The following is a 25,500-nucleotide window of genomic DNA, read 5'->3' on the forward strand; positions in this document are numbered from 1 at the left end:
TGTCTCCTCCCGCGCGTGGCTCTCAGGCCGAGGAGGGGACAGCGCCGTTCGTCAGCTTCAGGCTTCCCCGGGGCTCGGAGCGGGGGCCCCTCGGAGCGGAGTGGGGACCGGCCCGCCCTCCCCCATCGCCTTGCCGCCCCTCCGGGCCAGCAACGCTGCCGCCGCAGCCCACACGGTGAGACCCAGCCCGCGGGCGGCCGAGGGGAAGGGATGCGGGAGGAGCCTGGGACAGAAACGGCCGGACTTGGGGTTTCTGACCCCCGGAGAAGAGAGGTCGAAGTGCGAATGTCTCCACGCCCCTGGCCAGTGGCCTCTCCTGGACGCCGCCCTCCGTAACTTGGGCGAGTCCAAAGCTGCTGCCACAAAGGAAGATTCGTAGCGTGGGCTCCTCACTTCCCCTCTGGAGCCCGCCCACCCTTGGGCTCCTCTTCCTCCGAACTTCCTCCTTGCCTCTTTCCTTCTCTCTTTCCTCTTTTTTCGTCCTTGCTTCCCAGAGCTCCTTTCCCTGACCGAGTAAACATCCGCCCTGCCCCCACGTTGGATAGTGGGTATTTATAGACACAGATACGTGTTTGGGGACTGCCAGGCCCTCCTGCCCAGAAAATCGATCCCCCAAAGAGCCTCCCAGGCCTGGCTCCAGCCACCGGGGAGCACCACCAATTGTCCCCCGCATGTGGAAGCATGTTTTATGAGTGCTACAGGTTTGAGCACAGCAGAAATTGTAATTAACATTAACAAAAATAAGCCACAGCAGCAGTCACAACAACAAGCCACCCTGGAGGATTCTGCAGTTGGATAGTATTCACAAGGAAAGGGCCAGCGTCTCTTTGGAGGTGGGAAGGGAATGGCACCTGCTCTGTGCAGGGGTCCCTCCAAAAGGCCAAGAGGGAGGAGAGAGCAGAGCAGGACTGGCCGCTGCAGAGATTGGCCAGGTGGATTTGACTTCATGTACCTTTTCTTAGCTCCCCGAAATTGCCCTTGGAGGGTTACTGCCAGCTAGAGGAGGTGTGCACTTGGAGGAGGTGATGGTTTCCGGGGTCTTGTTACTAACTGGATCTTCCAGAGGAACTGCCTAAGATGGTTCTGTATGAGGGATGCTTGCTAGCGATTTGGCTTTGTTTGCCAAGTGAAAGTTGAAGTGTAGAAAAGGCATTTCTAGACTACAGAGGAGCAGCTCTGAGGGTAACGTATTATGGGAAAACTTGTTTACCGGGGGGAGAATTTGCTAGAGGACGGCTAGAGTGGAGAGTCTCCTCTGAGACCTGGACAGATGTGTAGAAATTTCACGGAAAACGTTTTGTTGTTCTGATTTATTTCTCTCTCTCCCTCTGTCCCTCCCTCTTCTCCCCTTCTCTTCCCCTCCCCCTCCTGACACTTCTAGACCCAGGGGCTAAGCATTCGCTACACTGAAGCTAACCTATCTGTATTGGACTGTTGACAGTGGAAGAGAATCTGTCAGTAGGCTGGTGATTCCTTATGTTATGGTTGGATGTTCTTGTCACAATGACATTTTAATTGAGGTCTTGCCATTGGTTTTAAGGGTTGGGCTTTATCTGTTTGGTTTGGAGTCACCTGACAATTCGGAAATGTAACATCCAGAGTTTTTTTAATTTTTTTTTAATGTGTGGATGTAATCACATGACTTGGTGTGACCTAGGGGAAAAATACTAGGTTTGCATCTGGATTCCAGTTTTATAAGGGTGTGAGCTTTACTTAATCAGAGCCTTCTTAAAATTGAAATGTGTAATGAGATTAGAGAAAACAAAAGGTGTCCCCTGGAGGAATAGCCTGTGATGGACTGGAAATGAAAAGATGTGAGGGTGCTTCTCAGGATTCCTAATGATGGATGCTTGTATTTTGCTGTGGTATCTGCCAGATTTACCTGTTTTCAACTTACGTTTAAACTTCAGTATGCTGTCGGTCATTAGAAGCTTGGTTTTGAAAGGTGACTTGGGGTTTTGATTGTTTAGTTTTGATTTTAGTTGCACAACATTGCAGACTTCCTAGAACAGGGAAGTGTGAAAGGACCACAGCATTTATCTGGTTCTACTCCTTCATTTTTCAGATGAGGAAACAGTTGGACAAGTTAAGTTGTTTGGTCAAGATTACCCTAGTCAATTCCTATTCAAGGCAGGAGCTAAAGCCCAAGGCCCTCTTGAGTCTAGCTTTAACGTACTGCTCGATAGTGCTAATTCTAGGAAACTGTATTAGTTTCATTATAAACGCGAGAACCTGTGCAGATCCATATTCCCATACGTCTGTCAGGTTTTTATAAGTTTTTAATTTCACAGAAGTTGCTTCTGGGAAGACCTATTTAACAAATAAGGGCAGAGGTGGGAAGAGCATTAATGAAAGGAAAATGATTTTGTCATAGGAGCCTGCCTGTATTTTCCCTTGTAAATGGTATAGTAGGTGGATAAATATATGATTAAAAATATTATGAACTTTGTAATTTAACTAGTCCATTGCCCTTTTGTTCCCTATCTCCATGTATATATTATTGTACACTTAGCCATTTTGTTTATCTGTCTTAAAAGTGTACTCAATAACTATTTTGATTGCCACTAGTTTTTTTTTCTTTTAGTGTTTTATGGGAGATGATATACTTTTTTTAAAAAAAATTTCCAAATATATTATTTTATAACTTTTAATGTTTAAAGCTCTCTCCATTTACTAAAAAATGAAACAATTGGGATTAAAGGAGGATGAATATTCCCATAAAAAGTAGTAATATTTTGAAGAAGAAAAAGTGGACATTTGACTCAGGACCACACAGACCATCAGTGTGTTTGAGGAAGAGCTAAAATTCTAATCCTTTTGGACTCAGTTCTATTCCCCTAACACTATACAACATTTCTAAGATAAGTTTTAAAATACCCAGAAATGTTAGCACAGTGAAATATCTGCTGTTTTCCATTGTATTATTGGAAGAGATTAAAACTACCAAACAGGTTAGACTATTGTTCTTAATTTTTAAAAAGAGTTTTGTTTTAATATGCCATGAGATCTTACATATTTTTTAGCACGGAAATATTGCGTGGTCAGAGAAGGCTTTTGTAGGTCTCTGCATTTTAACCCATACATTGTAGGTATCTAACAATTGCATTCATTCAGTTCATTCAGTGTCTCTTTTTAAATGTGATGGCACTGTGCTAGGTAGGCATTAGCAAATATGGATGAGCCGCAATCTCAGACTTGAAGAGACAGAGTGAGAGAGGTTTTTAGTATCCAGTTTCTGATGTATGTGTGGTATATGCATTGTGGAAATGTTTTTGCTTTTTTAGGATTCCCTCGCCTCCTTTTCATAGGTCAGTTAATTGTGCTTCTGAGTTTAGTTGTGATTTTAGAGTCCTATAGTAGTTGAGACTCAGGGTCCTCCTTTACTGGAGCCTCTCAAATGAATCTCCTTAATCTGGAAAGTTTTAAGATACTACACATTGCTCTTAGGTGTTTGGTTGATTTGTCTGTGACACGTACTTTTTAACTGCTATCATTTGCCTCCAAGTCTCCGCTGATACACTGCAAGCCCAACATCTTGTGACTTGGGTCACCGGGGACAATTACCAGTTCCCCTGAGCGTTAACTTCATGTTTTCTTATGAAGGTACCAAGGCACTTCTCAAGAATAATTCAGAGAGGTGAGAGTTAAGGATTTATTGACATGCCCTTTTGCATTCAACAGATATTTATCATTAGTATTTTAATAAGGCTTAAAAGATAAGAGGTACTTTGCCCCAGAATTGCTCACAGCCAGATCGGTACATCAGGTGTTAAAACAATGACAGTAAAATGAAATAAGTGTTCCCAGAGGACAGGAAAGGGAAGGTTTCACCGAGGAGGTGAGGGTCGAACTGCACATTGAAGGGTGAGTTGGAGTTTACCACGTAGACATGGTTAGGGAGAGTCAAGCAGCATTGAGAAAGGCTGATGATAACAGCTTAGTACTATACTAAGTACTCAGTACTATACTAAGCACTTTATATATTTTACCATATTAATCCTCCTAAAAGCCTTAGTGAGGTAGCTTTGTTACCCTTTTTTACAGATAAGGATACTAGTGCAGAGAGATTAAGTACATTGCCCAAGGTCACAGAGTAAGTGGTGGAGCTGGGATTCATTTCCCATGTGTCTAATTGAAAATCCCTGGACTCCTAACCATTATGAGATAGGACCTCACCAAAAGCAGAGGAACATAAAAAAAGCATGGTGTTTTGAAAGCCCTTAGGGAATCCAGCTTTGTTACTCTCAGAGAGAATAGTGAGTGTCGTAGATGACGTTGGAAGAACTCGGCTCATTTAGCCTCTACATTTTAGAATCTTCTATTCTTGCCTGTGAGTTCTTGTAATATCTGTGGAAATGGGTGCCATTGTGGGCCTCGAGCAAAAGCAAGGGAAATGTCAGAGTGATACTTTTGAATGGTAACTCTACAAGTACCATAGAAAGAAGAGATTTGAGGAATTTCAGATTTAGAACCAAGGGTACATGTTAGGAGCCTGCTTTAGTTGTCCCAGTAAAAGACAATAGGAGTCTGAGAGGAGACCGTGTGGGATAGATAGAAATGACGAAGCTTAATGATGACTTGGGAGAGTGAGGGGGAGACATGGAGAAGGACATCCAGGCTGTGTGGAAGCGAAGCCTCTCGTTCATCAGAAATTGAGGGTTAAAGGAGGAGGAAATGGTTTTGGTAGAAGAATCATGAGTTGAGTTTGAGTTGCCTGTGGGAAAGGCAGCTGATCCGTAGTTGACACATGAGTCTTGAGCTCAGGAGACAAAGATTGGGCAGCTCTGAGCCAGAGGTGTAGTTATGGCAGACGTCAGCCCATGGGTGGTCGTAGCTGTGGTCACGGTCAACCAGGGAATGTGAAGGGAGTGAGAAGCCATGAGAGTTGAGGCTTTTGAACCCTGTGGAACCTTTGAATCCACCTATGGGTAGGTGAATTAATAGTTAATACTGTGGAAGAGACCAAGAGAAGAAAGGAAGGATCAAGTATTGGCAAGCTCTCTTATGTGCTAGTCACTGAATTTTTGTGATGTAATTTAAATTATGAAAACATTAAAATTACTGTTGCAAAAATTGAAGTTAGTTTCAGATGCTCGAAAAGTTGTACTTTGTTATCTTTTAGGAATTCCTAAAGCCCCAGTGTTAATTTTGTTTCTGATGAAACCTCATGCTTTTTGTAGCATGTGTACTGGTAATGTAGGTTTCTCTTCTGATATCTCTCCATGCTGCCCCGAAGAGAATGGTTCTGTAGAAGAGATATATTTCTAATTTCAGGCCCTTTTATTCCCTGGTGCTTGAAAGACCACAGCGGAGAAGAGAGGTACAGAGAGTGAGGCTTGGGAACAAAAGCAATGGACAATCCTATACTACTTTTATAAATACCCAAGACTTTCCTAGTTCATTTTTGTGGACTGCTCTGCTTTTGGCATAGAACGAAGCTAAAATAACCTGTCTAGCTACCCTTACAGAAGATAAGTCCACTTAGCTTGTAATATCTTCTATGAGTTTAATAAAATGGTTCAACTAGAGAAGTCTTCCAGAAATCTGTCTAAGAAATAAAATCCCTCAATCTGTGAAATGACATTTCCGACAGGCTCAAGTACTATATTCTACTTAGTCTTAGAAAAATGCAGAGAGAAATCTCATTCTTCAGATGGTCACTATGCATGCCTTGTATCAGTTAAACAAAATTTAAGGTCTTAGAATTTCATTTTATAATCTAGGTGGTCACCAAAACATTTCCTGAATTATTATACTACCTATTCAGAGCACTTCTGTGCTTTTAGTGGTATATAAAGCCCCCAAATTGGGATTTAGGTGGCAATAATAGGAAAAATACTGATGGCGCAGGACTTCAGCTAATTGGTTTTAAGCCCGTAGAGGGTAGGGACTCTGTCACGTAATGTGGCTAGACCTCAGTTATTGTTGGTAGAATGAATGAGATAGTGAATGACAAATTGATCTTTTAAGATTTCCTATAAAAATCACCTAGCAGGATGCTTTAAGACTTGTGGGTGGTTGTCTGAGGTGGCAAGAATTTCTAACTGAGAAGGGATCCTGGCTGTGATTCCTCTTCCACCCCTCACCTCTTTGCAATAATAATGCAAAAAGATATCCCACGTAGATTCTCAGTAGAAGGCCTGGGGTGGGGGGGTCGGGGGAGGGGCTGGGGTTGGCTTACATAGTCAGTTTTGTTTAGACAGGAATGTTCAGGGATGGCATGTGTGCCTGAAAATAGAAATCACTACTTTGTATTCCTTATTGGAAAGCTGAGTATCCGAGCAGACTTAAGAGAGCTGAGCCATTGACCAAAGGAAGGCCCAAAAGAATGACGGTTGGTTTGTCAGGCCGAATGGCCTTAAATGGTCATCACAGCCGGAGAAGCCCAGAAATTTTAAAAATAGGTTAGGGGTTTACAAGATGCTTCAGTGCATATCTACATGAGAATTTCTCAAGCCCAAAAATACAGTTTTCTTTGCCACTGGATCATGCATTTTTTTAGGTGTATTCAGTTAAATTTCCAAGTAGTGAAGACTGACAGTGAATATACAAGGGTTTTCAGAATTGAGCTAGGGTAGAAAGAGTAGTCAACACGGTAGATGTGGTCCCTGCCCTCATGGTAGTAAAGAAGTTACTAGATGAAGTGTGAAAGGTGCTATGAGGTGGGGGAGGTGGAGCCAGTATAGAGTCTGTGTGTTCATGTTTTTTCTGTATCCTGTTTCATTTTGATATCAAGTGTGGATTGAGTGGAACGCCTGTGATGTGCTAGGTCCTGTGCTAACTGTTAGGTATAGGATGAACAAGAATGACGTTCTCTGCCTCCGTAGGGAACTTGCTCTAAGGACCCTGAGTATGTATAGCAATCTGCTTGTCTGTTGAGTGTAGCATTTATGGGGTCTTTTTTGCAGGATCCCAAGTTTCGTAGCCTTACCTAGCTCACAAACTTCTTTTTCTTTTATTTTGGCAGAGACTGTCAGCATCATGTCCACCGTCCCTCTTAGGGTGTTACTGAAGTCCCTCTTGAGTGCACAGTTCTCTCTGTTTAGTAACCTGATTCTAACTATAAATTCAAACCAAATTAGATTTTCTAAAGATGGGGTTGGAGGCTGACTTATCAGAGATTCCATTCGAGTAGACAGACCCTCTTCCATTCCATTCATGTTTCTTTTTCGAATTTCAGATCGGCAGCAGCAAGCACACAATGAATGATCATCTGCATGTCGGCGGCCACAGCCACGGACAGATCCAGGTGCAGCAGCTGTTTGAGGATAACAGTAACAAGCGGACCGTGCTCACGACGCAACCAAATGGGCTTACAACAGTGGGCAAAACGGGATTGCCAGTGGTGCCAGAGCGGCAGCTGGAGAGCATCCATCGACGGCAGGGCAGCTCCACCTCTCTGAAGTCTATAGACGGCATGGGGAAGGTGAAAGCCACCCCCTTGACACCTGAACAAGCAATGAAGCAATACATGCAGAAACTAACCACCTTCGAACACCATGAGATTTTCAGCTACCCTGAAATCTACTTCTTGGGTCCAAATGCAAAGAAGCGCCAGGGCATGACAGGCGGGCCCAACAACGGTGGCTATGACGATGACCAGGGATCCTATGTGCAAGTGCCCCACGATCATGTGGCTTACAGGTATGAAGTCCTGAAGGTCATTGGGAAGGGGAGCTTTGGGCAGGTGGTCAAGGCCTATGACCACAAAGTCCACCAGCACGTGGCCCTGAAGATGGTGCGGAACGAGAAGCGCTTCCACCGGCAGGCGGCAGAGGAGATCCGAATCCTGGAACACCTGCGGAAGCAGGACAAGGACAACACCATGAACGTCATCCACATGCTGGAGAATTTCACCTTCCGCAACCACATCTGCATGACGTTCGAGCTGCTGAGCATGAACCTCTATGAGCTCATCAAGAAGAATAAATTCCAGGGCTTCAGCCTGCCTTTGGTTCGCAAGTTTGCCCACTCCATTCTACAGTGCTTGGATGCTTTGCACAAAAACAGAATAATTCACTGTGACCTTAAGCCCGAGAACATTTTGTTAAAGCAGCAGGGTAGAAGTGGTATTAAAGTGATCGATTTTGGCTCCAGCTGTTACGAGCATCAGCGTGTGTACACGTACATCCAGTCCCGTTTTTACCGGGCTCCGGAAGTGATCCTTGGCGCCAGGTACGGCATGCCCATCGACATGTGGAGCCTGGGCTGCATCTTAGCAGAGCTCCTGACCGGGTACCCCCTCTTGCCTGGGGAAGATGAAGGGGACCAGCTGGCCTGTATGATTGAACTGTTGGGCATGCCCTCTCAGAAACTGCTGGATGCATCCAAACGAGCCAAAAATTTTGTGAGCTCCAAGGGTTATCCCCGTTACTGCACTGTCACGACTCTCTCAGACGGCTCTGTGGTTCTCAATGGAGGCCGTTCCCGGAGAGGGAAACTGAGGGGCCCACCAGAGAGCAGAGAGTGGGGGAACGCACTGAAGGGATGTGACGATCCCCTTTTCCTTGACTTCTTGAAACAGTGTTTAGAATGGGATCCTGTGGTCCGCATGACCCCCGGCCAGGCTTTGCGGCATCCCTGGCTGAGGAGGCGGTTGCCAAAGCCTCCAGCGGGGGAGAAGACAGCAGTGAAAAGGATAACCGAGAGCACTGGTGCTATCACTTCCATTTCTAAGTTACCTCCACCTTCCAGCTCCGCTTCCAAACTGAGGACTAATTTGGCACAAATGACAGACGCCAATGGGAATATTCAGCAGAGGACAGTCTTGCCAAAACTTGTTAGCTGAGCTGAGTCCCCCCCCCAATGCTCGTAATTTGAAAGATACGATGTTGCTGAGCCTTAGTGGGTTGAAAAGGAGTAGCTCAGACCTGTTTTTATTTGCTCAATAACTCGACTCATTTGTATCTCTTCAGCACTTATTTTAATGTAAGAAAGTTTCGTTTTGTTTTTATAAAATACATGGGGACAATGCTTTAAGTTTTTATACTTTCTGAAACTTTTTGTGTTCTAAAAGTACGATGAGCCTTACTGTATTTAGTGTGGCAGAGTAATAAACATCAGTGGCAGGCCATTGATTACTTCATGACTGCCATGCATTTACAGATTGGTGTCAAAGACATTCACTATGTTTTTATGGTTCATAGTATATTATCCCCAAGGTGATTGCCCTCGAAGGACACCACCCCGCCCTTTGCTCCAGGTTCATGCACAGGTGTAGCATGTCCTTCTATTTTCCATAAGTTATCTGGGTGGTAGTTATGGTGGGAGAAGAATGGTTAGGACGAACATGATATTCTAAGAAAAACTGTACCTTAGTGATTTTTTTTTCTTCTAAAGTCGTGCTCAAACAAAATAAAACCCCCAAGATTTAAATGCCCAGTTTAGCATTCTGACATTCTCAACTTGGTCAAGCAGACCTGGTGGGTAAATGGAAACGTGCGTGTTCCTCCAAATTATCTAATACGATCAGCGAGCTGTTTTGTAAAGAAGCCTCATATTACAGAATTGGTCTTGCACCTAAATTTAGAAATGTGTTCTACAAACTGTTCCTCCCTTCTCTTTGCTTTTCTCCTCTCTGCTCCTCTTTTACCACACATCTGTTGCTTGCATTTAGCTTTTTTTCCTTCCTTCAAATAGATATCCCAGACTGTTAATACAAAAAAGAGACATTTCAGCTGTGATTTTGACCATCATTTCATATTCCAAATTAAAAAAAGAATAGCAGCCTAGCTACTTAAGATGGGGATTTCCATAGTTCCAAAGAAGGTTTAGCAGATTAGCTGAGTTCCCACTTTTCAGGTGTCACTGTAAGGTTCTCTTAGCCTGGGAAAGTATCAACTCTTTCTTTAAAAGGAAAGGGGGTTGAAAATCCTTTTGATGAACAGAAGTCACTGTGCCTGTTCAGTAAGGCCAATTTTAACAACAAATTTAAGGGAAGAAAAGTTCAACCTCAAGTTAAATGGTTTGACTCATTCTTTGCATTATTAGAAAAGCCACAGAAATTGCGTTCTTCTGTTTTATTTTACTTTCTTTTGAATTGCACTGATTGTCTTTGTGAGAATGACACTTTACCTGGAAAAGTAAATGAGAGTTAAAGTAAAAGAATATTTTCTTCTCTGAATAATAATTATTTTCACAGTGGAAATTTCAGTATTTTATCACTAATGTATGAGCAGTGATATATATCAACTTCAAGGCACGTGGAAAAAGTTTTTTAGTATGTGCAATTTAATATAGAAAGATTTCTGCCTCTTTGGAAATAGGTTTGAGTAGTAAAAATTAGGATAAATACTCTTTTATATGCACAGATATTACTGTATTGCCTGTAAATTGATTTACAAGTACTTAAAGCATGGTCCCCAGTGAGGCCAAGAAAGTTTCCGGTTAAGTTCTTTTAATAGTAAACCTGCAGTTTCTCTTAACTTTAAAAAAAAAAAAAAAAAAAAGAAGTAGTTTTGAACAAAACTCTTTACTTATCTTGAGGCGCTTTGTCAGTTGATGATGGAGAAAAATGCTCAGGAAATATTACAGATATTTGCCAAAAAACAGTAATAAGATTAGCTTATTGATGAATAGTGATGTTGATATTTGCTTTACTATTTAAGGGTGTTACCGATGAATTAATTTGGACTTCTGTATTTAGAAATTATAGCTTTTTCCCTTAGTCAAATTCTTTACCATATTGTACACATTTCTGTGTAATCTGTGGAAGTGCAATGTGTTAGTAATTTGCATTTTAAATGATACTCATGTGATAATACCCCTAATCAGCGGCTTACAGAATCTAAAGATTATGTATTTATTATTAAAATTTTGGCTTAAAGGCACAAGAAATGTAAAACTTGGTGTGATGGCTTTGTAAAACCACAAGCCTCTTAATGATGGTTAGCTTCTTTAGGTCATTAAAATAAACAAAAACATAAAGCCTATTTTCCCCTTGCAATGCTCTTCTTCCATACCACACTCATTTTCACATTTAGGTTTAAATATATGAACCTGAGCCTGCCATTAATAAAAATTCCCCTGTAAAATGACTATACATGTGAAAATTTATAAATGGACTAATACTAGTTGTCTTTGCCTCGCCACACAAAACTGGTTCTTAAGATGCCAACAATGCATTTGTGACTATCTTTATTCACAAATGTAACCGGAAACTTTTAAGCCAAACTACAATGTGCAGCGCTATGGGGCTCCCCTCCTCCCCCAAAATACAACGAAATTTCTAATCACAAGAGCCATTCAGTGTTTAGTGATAGAGCTGCTTTTCAAAAATTCTAACAATTATAATGGCAAAAAGAGAAAAATGTATCCTCCTTGTGATTTTAAAACATAAATAAGTGAAGGGCTCTGATAGGCTACTGGAAGTTGGCTTGGAAACAGTCCTTGGTCTCACAGGTTCCCATTGTCTAGGGATGTCTGAGCTGTTTTCAGATTTAGGAATAGCACAGTGTCGTCTTGTCTTTGGTTGCAGTCTCATCTGGCTCGTTTCTTGCACCACCAGCGTGTGCATTACCACTTGAGTGTATTGCCACAACAGTGGAACAACAGAGTGATGCAAGACAGTGTAGATTAACAGTAGAGGAGAAATTGTGCCCTTAGTGTTAACAATGTGCCTTTTGTTCTGAATGCCATGTTGTAGGGCATGCATTTTTTGGCCTCTTTTAACTCTTTGAATACTGGGCAGTAAGGATGGAACCCACCTCTGCAAAGGTACATCTGTCTTAAATATCCAGTTACTTATAGGCCTTAATAGAAACCATAAGGCGTGAATCATCATCAGGCACTGAAAAAGGTAAACCATTGGTTGGTTAGTTACACAGAGAATTCCTATGCTTAAGGGGTTGAAGATGGTCTTTGTTGTATCTTAACATCAGACTGATTTTTTAAATGATTATTTTTTTTTGTGACGCTAACACTAGACGAAAATCAACTGTATTTGTAAAAATTTACCTCAAACCATTTAATTTTATAGTGTGATTAATCCCAGGGCATTTGGTATGAACCAAAGTGCATTCCTTTTCTATGTGCCTGGCTCTAGTAAGGATGGCCAGGGATTTTTACAATTTGGGTGCAAGGCACTTAAGCCACTTTTAAACTTAATGGGTGGTTTGGAGTCATGTTAAAGGGCTCCATCAGAATATTAGGAACACTTTAGGCATCAGTAGCATTGGGCCATATTGGAATCTTAAAAGTGTGAATTACTTTAAAGAGAGCATTCATTTTTGTAATTTTTTTCATCAAGAATATTTCTGGTAAGCAGAAGTCTTTTTAAAAATAATTGATTTGGTTGGTAAAGGTTTTAATATTGCCCAACATAATGCTGTGGTAGCATTTAAAAAAGTATTTGTGAACTCTGTTTCTTAGGGGCTTGTACATCTCTCTGCTATGGACATATATAAAATAAATTGTAATTATACTCAGCTCAACTGCTACAGTTATGTCTAGGCAGTGGCTTGGGTTTTTATCGAGCAACAACTTAGACACGTGACTGTAATATGCTGCAACTGTGTGTACTGAAAATATGTGAAAATGGTTGAATGTGGACTGTGTATATATGTATGTAAAAATTTCTGTGAGATGCTGCTGTCGCCACTTAACATGAAATATGTTCTAGTGGATTTTAATCCTAGTGGCCAGTTCTATGATACTGTATGTATTGTACAGCTGATGACAGGAGTAAGACTGTTCAGTGAATATTTGTTAAATTTTATTGTCGTGGCCAGAGATTATTTCAGAATAAAATTTTAATGTCCTACCTTACTTTTTCTCCCCTTTTCTAACTATAATGTTACTCCTGATCTATTTCTGGTATTATTCTGGTCCAATAGCCTGGAGAGAGTTTAGAATGCAAATATTTTCAGCAGTAATTGATTTCTTATTAATTTAATATAAATGTGTGAATTTCAAGAAAGACTAAAATTTTAGTAGGCAACTCTTGATTTTCTCAGATATTCTATACCTTAAATATTTCTGTTAATTTTCTTTTATATTGCTTCTGCCATGTTCTCTATCATGCTAGAACTTCAATTTTTTTTTTTTTTTTTTTTTTTAACCTTCAAGCTGACAGACAGTTAAGCTGTGGGAGCAGAGTCTATAAATTGTTCCCCACCAATGTCCATTCTTTTCTACACAAAGGTTCTGGTAAATTATGTGCTCTCACCATCTCCCCCGTATGTTTTTTAATGCTCATGCTTTTGCAGTTCTTGTACTTGGTGGTCTCTATGGTTCACGTTTTGGGGGTTTTTAATGTCTCCTTCTGTCATAGCTGTATCAAAAAATAAGGCCTGTGAACTACAACTAGCTCATGATTTGTCAAGTTCAGTTAATACCAAACTAAGAGTTTACTTACAGATGACAGCAAGCAGATGCTCTAGTAATTTCTCAGACATTGCAGGGATATTATGTAGACAAATATTTCCCTCTTGTGGAAAGAACTACCTCACATTTTTATTTATACCCCGCCTGCCACCAACAGCCAAAGAATGACTTAGTGTGGCTTCCTACAGTAGTAGTGGTATTTGCTAAAACAAGGGGATACTGTAAGAACACGTTCCCAAACCCAGACGTGGTCTCATCCATAGCCTATGCCATAGGCTTCCAGTATTGATTCTCTTGCAACTCTCTTACCCAGTGAAAAAAGTACCAACCAACCAAGGAACCCTATATATTTAGAAATAAGTTTTTAAGAGATGTGTGTTATGTTTAAAACTGGAAGTTGATACTAAAGCTGCAATTTAGATTGTCCAGATCTGACTTACTCAGATTATATGGTTCCCACTCATTCTCTTACCAAATCTTTGCAAAGCTCTTTCTTAATACTATAATCTGTTTGAATTTCTGTAATGTTTTCCCTTTTACAATCAACAACAATGCAAGTAAATATTCTTGGAACTTAAAAGATTGCCTTCAAAGTAGCACTAGGGAATGCTGCTAGCTAGCACTGGTATCTGTCTTTTAAAGAAAGGGGAGTTTATTTTCTGTTTTGGAAAGAGCATTAAGAGACATTCGAAGTAAGAGTATTCGTGGCTTTATTTCATTGTTTTAAACAGTTTGAATTACACTGCATTTTCTTTGGGCCATTAGGCAAATAAACATTTGACATTAGTGATACTTAACCGTGCTCATGAAAAATGACTGCCAGTGTGTTGCATATACATAAGAAAATTGCATCTTACTGCAAAGGCTATGGTTTATTTGGTTTGACTTACTGTTTTGCTGTGGTCATACTTAATATCTGTGATACATTTCATATATGGGGGGCGGGCATAATTGCCATTCCTTCCTTTGCGTCTCAAGGATGTTGAAAGAGCAAACTAATGAATTAATATTTACTTTTCCTAAGAAAGCTGACATTTTAGTAGTAGTAGTAACTAGTCACCTGTAATGAGGAGTAGCAGGATGTATTATAACTATCACGTGTTCCAGAGCATTGCTCATTATGAAGAAAGCTTCACAGGCCTTGTGGTGTATGAACATCAGTTCAGCCTTAAACATCCCTATGATCTATAATTATCCTCACTTGATACTTGAGGAAACTAAAGTGACTTGCTTCAAAGTGACTTTGCAAAAAACAGTTGGGCCTCAGTTTGCAATCAGATAAAGAATTTTGGTCTTGGACAGTAAAGGAAAATTGCTAACTATACTCACAAAAATTTAGAAGGGGTAAATTTGAGCTAGCAGCGGGTATTTATTTTATATGAATAAATTGTGTATCAGTTTCCAGGAATATTTTTTAAAAAGGGAGGAACTACAAAAAACAGGACTAGAGCATCTTAGTCTCTTAGGAGAACCTAATAACTAAAATGCATGTACATACACCCCTCAGTTAATTTGTGAAAGAGATTTATATTGCCATATGTTGTGAGGTTAATTATAGTAGCTTTACTCTTTATTTTCTGTTCTTAAAATATGTTCTTTACGTTTGAATGTGAAAATATTTTTGACTCTACTAATTCTCAGGGATTAAAAGTTAAATTTTACTGACTGTAGCAGCAGGTAAATCTCTTAAATTCAAACTTACTCAGGTTTCCTATCTTTTGCCTCCATATTTAAGAAAACGGAATGCCTGCCAGAGAAATATATAAAACTTAAAATTCCAAATACAATTTTAAAATACCAAATTGTAAATAAACCAATTTTACAAACTAAAATATTGTGTCTTTCCTTGCTTTTTATCCCAGATTATTTTCCCTCCTAAATTTGAGGAGTTTAAAATATCTAGAGTATTTTTTTTACTTGTAAAAACGAAGTGTTATCTGCAAAACAAAACCCATGAGCAGACCCAGATCATTTAAATTAAAGCTTTTTGAATTGCTTTCAGTTGTTTGCGGGGAAGGGTATTAGTGTGTAGCAATTTATGTAGACTTACAGGAACAAAGTAATGGTAACTGTGGGCCAATTTGTCATCTTTTTATCTGAAGAGGACTCTCCAACCTAATTTCTCCTTTCCCCAGAATTTAATTCATTGGAATTTTGGCTTGGGTAGACCTAGATTAAAAACAAAACAAAACAAAACAACAAACAAACAAAAAAACACATCTAATTACTGTCTATTGCAGATGGCATTCATTTGTCAGATATTTGTTAAATGACTACTACATGCCAGGTTCTATGTAGGCACTAAGGATATATGATGGTGAACAAAAAAGATGTAGTTCCTGTCTTTACAGTTTTTAGACTGGAAAAGCAAGGCATTGTACAAGTAATTATATGAACAGATTCATAAAAGCAAATGTCATGAAGTATTGTGAAGGAAAAGCATGTGGTGCCGAGTATGCGTCTCTACGATGGAAGCAGAGAGGTTGTGTTGTCTTGTATGGATCAAGAATGGTTTCCCTGAGAAATAAATAGCTTTTGAGCTGAGGGAGGAGCATGGACAGAAACCTTGGAGTTAGAGGAAGTAAGGTATGTGTGAGCAATTAAAGAGAGGTCCTCATGGCCGGAGCCCACAGGAACCACAAGAATGAGAGAAGTGGTAAGAACTGAAGTTGGCAAAGTGGTTGACACCAGATCATGCCAAACCTTGGAGGTCTTCACCCCTGTGCAAGGGCAGCAGCCAGTGAATTTTAGAAAGGAAAATGCCATGAGCAGCTTTGTCCGTGGCTGTCTTCAGTAGAATGTATCCAGAAGGGTAAGGTTAGATGAAAGAAGACCAATTGGAAGTATTTACAAGAGACAGTGGATTAAACCAACGAGCAGGGATGGGCCTTTAAAGAAGAGAATGAGTTTGAGGGTTCTTTAGGATACAGAAATATTGAGGTAAAAATAACAGTGTTTCTTTATGAAAAGTAGCTGGTGTAATTTTGGTGTTTGACTTGCTACATTGCATCAGAGGGAATTACAGTATCTGATCTGTTGGAGAGAAAAGAGTGGTGAAAAGTAATGCCTTTGGTTACAGAGTATGAAGTACTAGTAAGCTATTTATCTTTTGTTGAAATTTAAAGCTTTAGAATTAACATTTTATTAATTCAATTAAATACTTTCAGGAAATTTTCAGTTTAAAAGAGATTGTAAAAAAAAAAAAAAAAAAAAGGATGGAGAAGGAATATTGTAAAGGTCAGCTAAACCAAGTTCTCCCCAAAGACAGCTATCTTGACTCCCTCCCACCGCCCCTCTCTCCCGCCTTCTTTCCATGGAGATTAAACATCTACTCCATAGGGTATTCAGATACACCAAAACAAAAAATAAATGAAGAGAAGGGGAAGGAGATAAGTCCCTGCTCTTGAGATCTTTATGTTTAATGGGGAAGATAAGATTAGACAGAAAACAATCTGAGAGCAACAAAAGTCAAATTCAGAGTAAGTAAATGTCATTTGTGCTGCTGTTGGTAAGAAAATCTTCAGGGAGGTAGGTCTCTAGCTAGATCTTGATGGATTTCAGACTGATAGAAAAAGAATATTCTAGGAGGAGAGAATTGCTCTAACTGAGGCATGTCATGTATCATTCATTCATCTGGTCATCCAATATTTACTGAGTACCTACTATGTACGTGATTTTTGGCATAATGTAAGGGGTGGTAAAGAGTCAGGTTTTTGTAGAGTAAGGAAGTGAAGGATAATTTTTTTGAAAATGTGAAGCCTTGTTGTCTTGTGGATTCCTTAAATGTGCTCTTTTTCAACCACTGTACCCATATTTCCTCTGTCAAGAATGTCTGCCTGCCTCATCCTGTGGGACTCAGCTCAGACTAGATGTCAGTTCCTCTACAAAGCCCCTCCTTTACTTAAGCTTGGGCAGGTTAGCCCTCCCCAAAAGCTCACATTGGCAATTTTTAAAATCAGGATCTGGAGGAATTTTTGCTAACTAGAAGCTGAGTGGAACTGAGTTGAAGAAAGCAGTGGAATGTTCTCCCCTGCTTCCTACCACCCTTCCCTCTGGGCATACACTGCAAACAAAAAAAATGCGTGGTGTCTGGAGACAATATTTTAGTGGGGGAGGTAGATCTTAAATGGATAATTACAAAAATGTTAGTAATGAGTTGTGAGATGTGCCATGAAGGAAAAGTAGCTAGATTTTGTGGAAAGAATAAAAGACTGAGAAGTCAGCCAAGGCCCCTCTGGTATGGAGGCGTTTATGTGGCGTTCTGAAGGTTGAGGGCAGCTCAAAAGCCCAGGGAAGAGCAATCCAGAGCATGAGCTCTAGGATATGACAGAAGGCCTGGGCACCTGGAATCTGGAGGGCAAGGGGAAGGACGGCGCAAGACAAGGAGGAGAACAAAGCAAGGCCAGCGCATGCAGAAGGCCGTGTTGACCACACTGAAAGAGCTGGGAATTTGTTCTGATTACACCAGGAAGCCATTGAAGCATTTAAAGTGGATTTTTAAACAGTCATTCTGGTTTCCTGTGGAGAAAAACTGGAGGGAAGCCAAGTGGAAATGGTGAGATTCTATGAGAGAGAAGAGTCCTAACTGCCTGAGAGAGAGGTTAGGGGGTGATAACTTGGTGGGATTAATAATGGTCCCAGGTCAGAGGTTCTGTTTAGGAAGTGGGGTGAGGGGGACATAGGACCATGCAGGATTCCAAAGATACCATTTGTGTTGTGATTTTTATAACTAGGGTAGCACAGATGGGGGAAAAAAATGTGTTTTTTAAATGCGACTATATAAAAATTACAAACAAGCCTTTAAGATTTTTAACTGACAAATTTGAAAAGACTATTTCCTTACAAAATCTCAATGTTCACAGATCCAATGTAATTAATCTATTAAGGACTTTTTTTTTAAATCAGTAGAAAAAAAACCAGTAATAAAGCAGTGGAATAAATGGACAATGGTATGTTTAAAAAATTTATGTGCGAAACATAAATCGAACCCCCAAAAACAATTTAAAATTGTGAATCAAAGTTATGCAAATTAAAGCAATGAGTTTATTTCAACCCATGAAGTATCAACAATGAATAAAACAATGATGCTCTATGCTAGCAAGGGTGTGGGTTGGCGCAAAACACTCATTCGCTGCTGCTGGGGTGTAATTAGCAGAACCTTTCTGGAGGGCAACTTGGCAATCTGCACAGAGAGCTTTAGAAATGTTCATTTTATTTTTATTTATTTATTTTTTGCCTGACAATTCTACTTCTAGGAATCTGTCTCAAAATGCTCCATGATGTAAATAAAGATTTATGTACAAGGATATTCACAATTATATCTAGTAGCACACAAACTTAGAAAAAATTTGTAGCCATCAAAAGAAGATTGCTTAATAAATTATGATAAATGTATGTTTTGATGGATAAAATGTTTAAACTTTATTTTTTGATGTACAAAATGTTCACAGTATAAGATTAAGCACCGCCCTTCCCCAATTATATGACAGAAAACTGAATACCCTCCCCTCCAAAACAGGCAGAGGCAGAGAGATGACATAGGAAAAACTACCAGAAGAAAATAGACCAATGTGTTAACAGAAAGCTGATTTTAACTTTCATTTTTTTTAGATTTTTTAAAATCAGTTTTCACAATGAGCATTCACATTTTAATAATATTTTTAAAACCAAATACATTATTAAGAAGAAAATATTTGGAAGGGAAGAAATAAAACCAAAAGAAGACTGCTGGACCAAGTGAGCAGAGCACTTTAACAACTGGGAGGAAATTTACTTCCTTCCTCACTGACCTATTGCTGAACCATTTCTGCTCCTACCAGCTGCTGCGTTCTTTCTTACCTTCATTCTCTACTACCTGGACTGTGGTTTTCCTTCTCTTCATGGCCTGGCTAATTTCTTTAGGTCTTGGGTAGTCAGTACTTCCTCCGCCCTCTTCCTCACCTCACTCAGCCTTCCTCTGGCTAGCTGAGCTGCTCCTGCTGCGGTCTCCCATGATAACTGCCATACTACTTTCAAAACCTTCAATTTCATCAGTAGGACTGGTTTGATTGTTAGCCTTTGTGTTCCACGAGGGCCTTAAATCGTGCTCGGCACACAGTAGGTACTCAACAAATATTTGCTTTGAAGAGTAAGGCCTATCCTTGTTTGGAGGAAGCGAGGAAGAACCCAGTACAGAAGGAAAATTAGAAATATCATATACCAGGAAGACAAATAGGTATCATTCCTAATGCCAACCCTGAACAGTGGCTACTTAGAACCTTGTTTTGGGATTATGCAGTTTCTTTAGGGTTCAGTATGAAATAATTCTACGATTGATTAGCAATGTCTGCCATGGGCATAGGAGGGGGCCGTTTAGTGGTTAAATAGGATTTTCTGTATTCCAATGTGCATTGCTCCAGTTCTTGTCTTGACACATGGACATTGTGTTCAGGATGTGCCCGAGACTAGATTTGAGTTAACATATAGGTGTTTGTTTTTCCTTTAGGAACCAATATAATATGAAGACCATAAATGCTTTTTATGTCAGTAGTTTACTAATTTGTCCTTTAATGAGATATCAGTATGTTTGCGTGTGTTCGATGGGATGGGAGAAGGACAGGAAAATATTTCCTTGACATCTTTTAATCTCCTTTCTTTATGCTCTCATTGCTTGAGCTTTTGGGTGTTACCAGAATGGTAGCTAATTCTGTGTAAAAATTCATTAATAAGCCTCTGGTCAGCTGTAAGAGGTGGCCTACCACAGATGACAAGGGAGGGGGAAGCTGCAGTTGTTTTTGTTCAGATACTTGCCGTCTCCTCTTAGGCTGGGAATCTACAAATCTCTTACTTCCGGGACTAATTATTTCCCCTTGAGAACAGCGAGGCCTCTTATCAAGATGGCCACATCCCTGTGTGTCCTGACACACGGATGATGGATAATGGGGCTGATTAACCCAGTGACCTTCATGAATGATGAAAGGAGAATATAAAAGATGTGAGGTTTTACTTGCTTAGGGTATCAGCTTCTTTCTGGATTTTCCAGCGGCATCCTCCTTTATAACAAATAGTGCTGTGCTTACTTGTCTCTTTCATGCATCACGCTATCTTGAAATGCGTGTTTTAAAACCCAGTACAGAGGGTTTGACCCACAGGCCCTTCTCCAGGATCTTTTCGGTGCACGACATTTAACAATGCTCAGATAAACCTCTGGGCACCTGCCAGTGGCCACAGAGTTGCAACTTTCATTAGCCCGGAAGTTTAGAGGGCCTGGCATCACTTCCACTTCCACCTTTTACTCTGAGTAAGTGCACACATTGATCCTCCCGTGAATCAGTACTAGAGAGGAAGGAAGGCCAGTTCTCTGTTGGGAAGTGGTCCAAGCATCAATTACAACCACTTGGGGAAAAAAGAGCCAAAGAGCCACTGTCCCACACAGTGCCTTTCCTTCTCCTCCTGGCTCTACCTATGACCAGGCTCACCGTTGTTCTCTCACCTGACCTCAGGAACAAAGCACTATGGTGGGTCTGCAATTCAAAGCACTGCCTGTGGCAGGCAGAATAATGGCTCTACAAAAGATGTCCTCATCTTAATTCCTAGAACCTGTGACTATGTTGGATCACATGATGTTAAGGACTGAACTGTGTCCCCTTAAAATTAATGTATCGAAGCTTGTGACACTGTGATACACGAAGAAACATATACGCGTTCCTTTTCTCCAGTTCTGGCACAGAGCTCCTAAAACGCTTGCAATTTTCTGAGTGATACTGGTGATAGGAACATGTTTTATTGTAATATTTGGTCTTAGCCTCCAGTTGCTGACACAAAAGCTCCTTGGACCCTTAGAATCCCCATAGCAATAAGAATGTCTTTTTGTATAATGAGATAAATGGTGACTGGGGGCACCGAGTTCAGAATAGAGGCTGGTCCCTAGAAAGGCCAGGGCATGACCTTTCAGCTCTTACCTCCTGACCTCAAGCCCACTAGAGATTGAGTTAGTAATCCATCATGCCTACATGATGAAACCTCCATTAAAATCCCTAAACGACATGGTTCAGAGATCTTCTGGGTCAGGGAAGGCACCCATGTGCAGGGAGGCTGTGCACCCTACCTCCATAGGAATGGAAGCTTCTGTGCCCAGGACCCTTCTGGACCTCACCCTACATACCTCTTCATCCAGCCGTTCGTTTGTATCCTTTATAATATTCTTTATAATAAACTGGTAAATTAAATGAAGTGTTTCTGTGAGTTCTGTAAACCTTTACAACAAATTATTGAATCTGAGGAAGGGATTAGAGCTGGTTGGCCATACAGGTGAAAACCTGGGACTTACGACTGGTGTCTGAAACGGGAGCAGTCTTGTGGGACTGAGCCCTTAACCTATGTGATCTGCATTGAACTGTAGGACAGCTAGTTGTTGTCTAGACAGTTGAAGAATTGGTCGTTGGTGAAGAAAAACTCAACTTCCGGTGTCAGAAGTATTTTAAGTACAGAAACACTTTTCTTTAGTAAGTCCTAACCCTCAATATGACTGTATTTTTAGATAGGGCATTTAAGGAGGTAATGAAGAGTAAATGAGGTCACAAGGGTGGGGTCCTAGTCCCATAGGACTGATGTCCTTATAAGAAAAGGAAAAGATACCAGAGCCCCGCTTTTGCCCCCACTCCTCCCCAACTCACATGGAGGAACGCCCCAGTGAGATGCAGTGAGAAGGTGGCTGTTTGCAAACCAAGGAGAGAGGCATCACCAGACACTAACCCTGCTGGCACCTTGATCTTAGACTTTAAGCCTTGAACCTCCAGAACTTTGAGAAAATAAATCTCTGTTGCTTAACTCACCTAGCCTGTGGTAGTTATGACAAATAACAAACTAACATACATGACAAAGGAGGATTAAAGTTACAGTTAGAATTAAGCTTGTTAATCAACCGATTTTAAAATGGAGAGATTATCGTGGATTATCTGGGTAGGTCCTGTGTGACCACGAGGGTCCTTAAACATGGAAGGCGGCAGAAGAAGAGAGGCAGAGGGAAATATAATTATTGTGTTTTAGTTTAGAGAGATACAAGGTGGCTGGCTTTGAAGATGGAGGAAGGGGGCCATGAGCCAAGGAAGGCAGGCAGCCACCAGAAGCTGGAAAAGGCAAGGAAATTAATTCATTCTCTTCTCGAATCTCCAGAAGGTCATGCAGTCCTGCTGACAATTTAACTTTAGCCCAATGAGACCTGTGTCAAAATTTTTACCTACAGAACTGTAAGATAATAAATTTTAGTTGTTTTAAAACAGGAAGTTTATGGTAATTTGTTATAATACCAAGAGAAGATCAATATAAGCATGCTAAGGCATAATATCTATTATTTTTATGTAATATTTTTAATTTAATTTAAATTCTTTTTAAATAATATTTTGGATATACACATATATTTGAGATTCATTTCTTCCTAAAAGAAAAATCTATATAGAGAACAATAAGGTAAGAAAATGTATTCTGTCTATAACCCAAATAAGCTGCTGCTAGACCACTGGGTAAATGGAATCAAAGACTAATTTGCAATTCCACTCTATTTCACTTTCTTTGCCAAAACTAAGACTCAAAATAAGTGAAAATGTTTAAGGACTCTGTTTAAATGTAATTCACTATTTAAATAGAGCAAAATTTAAGGAAACATAATACCTACTGCAAAGGAACTTTTGAATGACAGTTAATTCTCTCCTTTAGCAATCATTATTCTGTGTGTGTGTGAGAGAGAAAGAGAGAGTGGGAGAGAGAGAGAGAGAGCGAGCGAGAGAGAGAGAGGGAGAGAAATATTTGGTCATTTCTGACTGACCCATAATCTTATTGACAGCAGCTTTCCCTTACTGTATTTTGAAGAATGCCTTCACCTCCCTTCTGATTTTCTACTCTCTCATCTGTAGTCTGTTTTGATTCGTTGTTAAAGAAATTCAACCCTTACGTTTATGCTGATTTCTGAAAAGACCAGCTTTCTAAGCATTCATGCTTCCTAATATTTCATCATCTCTTGGAAAATAAAAAAAAGAGAGAGCACTCTTAGTCATGTGGACCCATATTCTCCTTCCCTCAGTTGGAAGGAGGTAATTATTTTGCTCAAGTCCCCTCTGCTCTTTGGGTCTCTGCCCATTTTTGATTTGTATCAATTGCTTGCATTCACTCTTTCTTAATAGCTCTATCTCCCCTGCAGCTTTAGATGGTTTTTAAATGGTTTTTAAATTCTCCTTTTCACAGAACATACAGTTTGAAGAACTTTAAAAAATATATCAGTATTTAAAATCAAGACTTAAGATGATTATGTCCTTGTAGGCAGACGTAAATATTGTAGTTATGCTCTCTTGAGTATTTTTAGCAGAACTAGAAATTTTAGCAGTGGTTAGAACTGGTTTATGCTGCAAACAGTTTTAATGATGATATTTTGAACCTCCTTTACTCTGTATTCATGTGTAAAGGGTAGCATAAAACAATGATGCAATCGAGGATATGTCTTCCCCTAATTTTTACATCTTGCATTTCAATATTGAGGCAGAATTTGGCTGAAGTATTTAAGATTTTCTTTTGATTTTGGGTTGTTTAAATGTTGATACATTTATTTCCAAACATGACCTCATTGGAGAGTCAGTGTATTTGGCTAGCAATTAAACGAGGTTTAGAAGCTTATTTTAAAAAAATAAATTCATACTACAGCCAAGTTAAAAAAGAAACACTTGTGCACAGAGCTGTTGGCTTATTCTCATTGGTCTGTTTTCTGTGATATCAAGTGGATAATTTTATTATATATTTCTATTTCTGCTCTTGGGCAAATGAGCATGTTGCTGAGACTTAATCATATGAATGTTTAAATTTTTGTTCTCTGACATCAGCCATTCATGGAAAACACCTGTGTATCTGAAATTGTATTTATAGCTTTAGTCTATTATGATTTTGTGTTATTCATCCACTAAATATTTACTGAGTGCCTTGGTCACTATTGCATCTCAGTGCCTAATATAGGAATAAAAATTAATACTAACAGTTCCCAATAATCAGGAACATTAATTATGTACAAAGCATAGGCGGCTCCCTATAGCAGCCCTAGGAGGTAGGTACTATTGTTTTCTCCATTTTACAGATGCGGAAGCTCAACTATAGGCAGAGGAAGTGACTCTCCCAAGGCGTCGGAGCCAGTAATTGGCAGAGCTGGAATTTGAACCCAGGCTTCGCACTCCAGATCACGTGCTTTTTAACTACTATGTTTATAAAATAGTTGTTGAGTGAATGACTTAGTAAGGCACTAATGATTCTCAAATTTCTCAAAATGGAGGGAAAACTAGATCGAAAAATGAAACTTTCTGGCCTATTTATGAGCACTCCATAGTCCTCATCCAGTTGCTCTTATTCAAAAAACACACCCAGCATCACTGTGCTACACTGATGTGGAAGGACTTCTGCACACAGCACTGGAAACTGGACAAGTGAGTCATCCCAGTGCCAATGGCCTGCAACAGAGGATGTTGTGAGCAATGATGAATGTTTCTAGTATGTTTAAAGCATGGGCGAAAAAGATTTGGAAGAAATGCAAGTTCTTATTAAATAAAATAATTATTGCTCTTACAATGTTGTTGTCTTTTGAAAATCTTTGTTATTGATGTACTGTGTTGTTGGCCTAGCTTTGAGTTTGTAAGACAGGTACAAGAGCAGATGTGATTGCTAAGAATATAGCATTGACCTCTATTTAAAATTTATAGGCCTGTAACACACGGTGCTGAGGCTTTTGATCAGAATCTTTGAAAGTATCACATGCATGCACTTCAAGTAAAAGATCATTCTAATTATTTATAGTCGTTCTTCATACAAAGGACCTTTGTAAGAAATTGAATAATCTTTAATAAGCTTTGATTTATAGTATTATTGTTTATTTGAAATTTTATATTGTTATAATCTCAATGATTGTCAAAATAAGGACCATGGCTGAGCTAAATATGAGATTTTAAGTTTATGCCATCCTGAGGTATGACTAGAGAGGAGGAGACAGAAAGCAGTATTTACTGAATGCTCTGTGTGTGTGTGTGTGTGTGTGCCAAGTTCTCTGTTTAGGGACTTTTCCTTCACCATTGTATTTAATCTTCAAAACAACCCTGGAAGGCAAGTGTCTGTATTTTTTAGATGGGAAAAACTAAGGCTCAGAAAGTTTACATAACTCCACATCTGGTA

At 39.9% G+C, this 25,500-nt stretch overlaps 1 protein-coding gene across 1 annotated transcript; it reads left to right on the forward strand.

The window, feature by feature from the left end:
* The first annotated feature begins 6 nt into the window (after positions 1-6).
* Positions 7-12,761, forward strand: DYRK2 (dual specificity tyrosine phosphorylation regulated kinase 2). Its single transcript, XM_006923714.2, has 2 exons — positions 7-175; positions 7,181-12,761. The coding sequence occupies exon 2, from the start codon at positions 7,202-7,204 to the stop codon at positions 8,786-8,788; it is 1,587 nt and encodes a 528-aa protein (XP_006923776.1). The 5' UTR covers positions 7-175; positions 7,181-7,201; the 3' UTR covers positions 8,789-12,761.
* The last annotated feature ends 12,739 nt before the right edge of the window (positions 12,762-25,500 follow it).

Source organism: Pteropus alecto, unplaced genomic scaffold (genome assembly GCF_000325575.1).
Source record: "Pteropus alecto unplaced genomic scaffold, ASM32557v1 scaffold76, whole genome shotgun sequence".
Taxonomy (NCBI): Eukaryota; Metazoa; Chordata; class Mammalia; order Chiroptera; family Pteropodidae; genus Pteropus; species Pteropus alecto.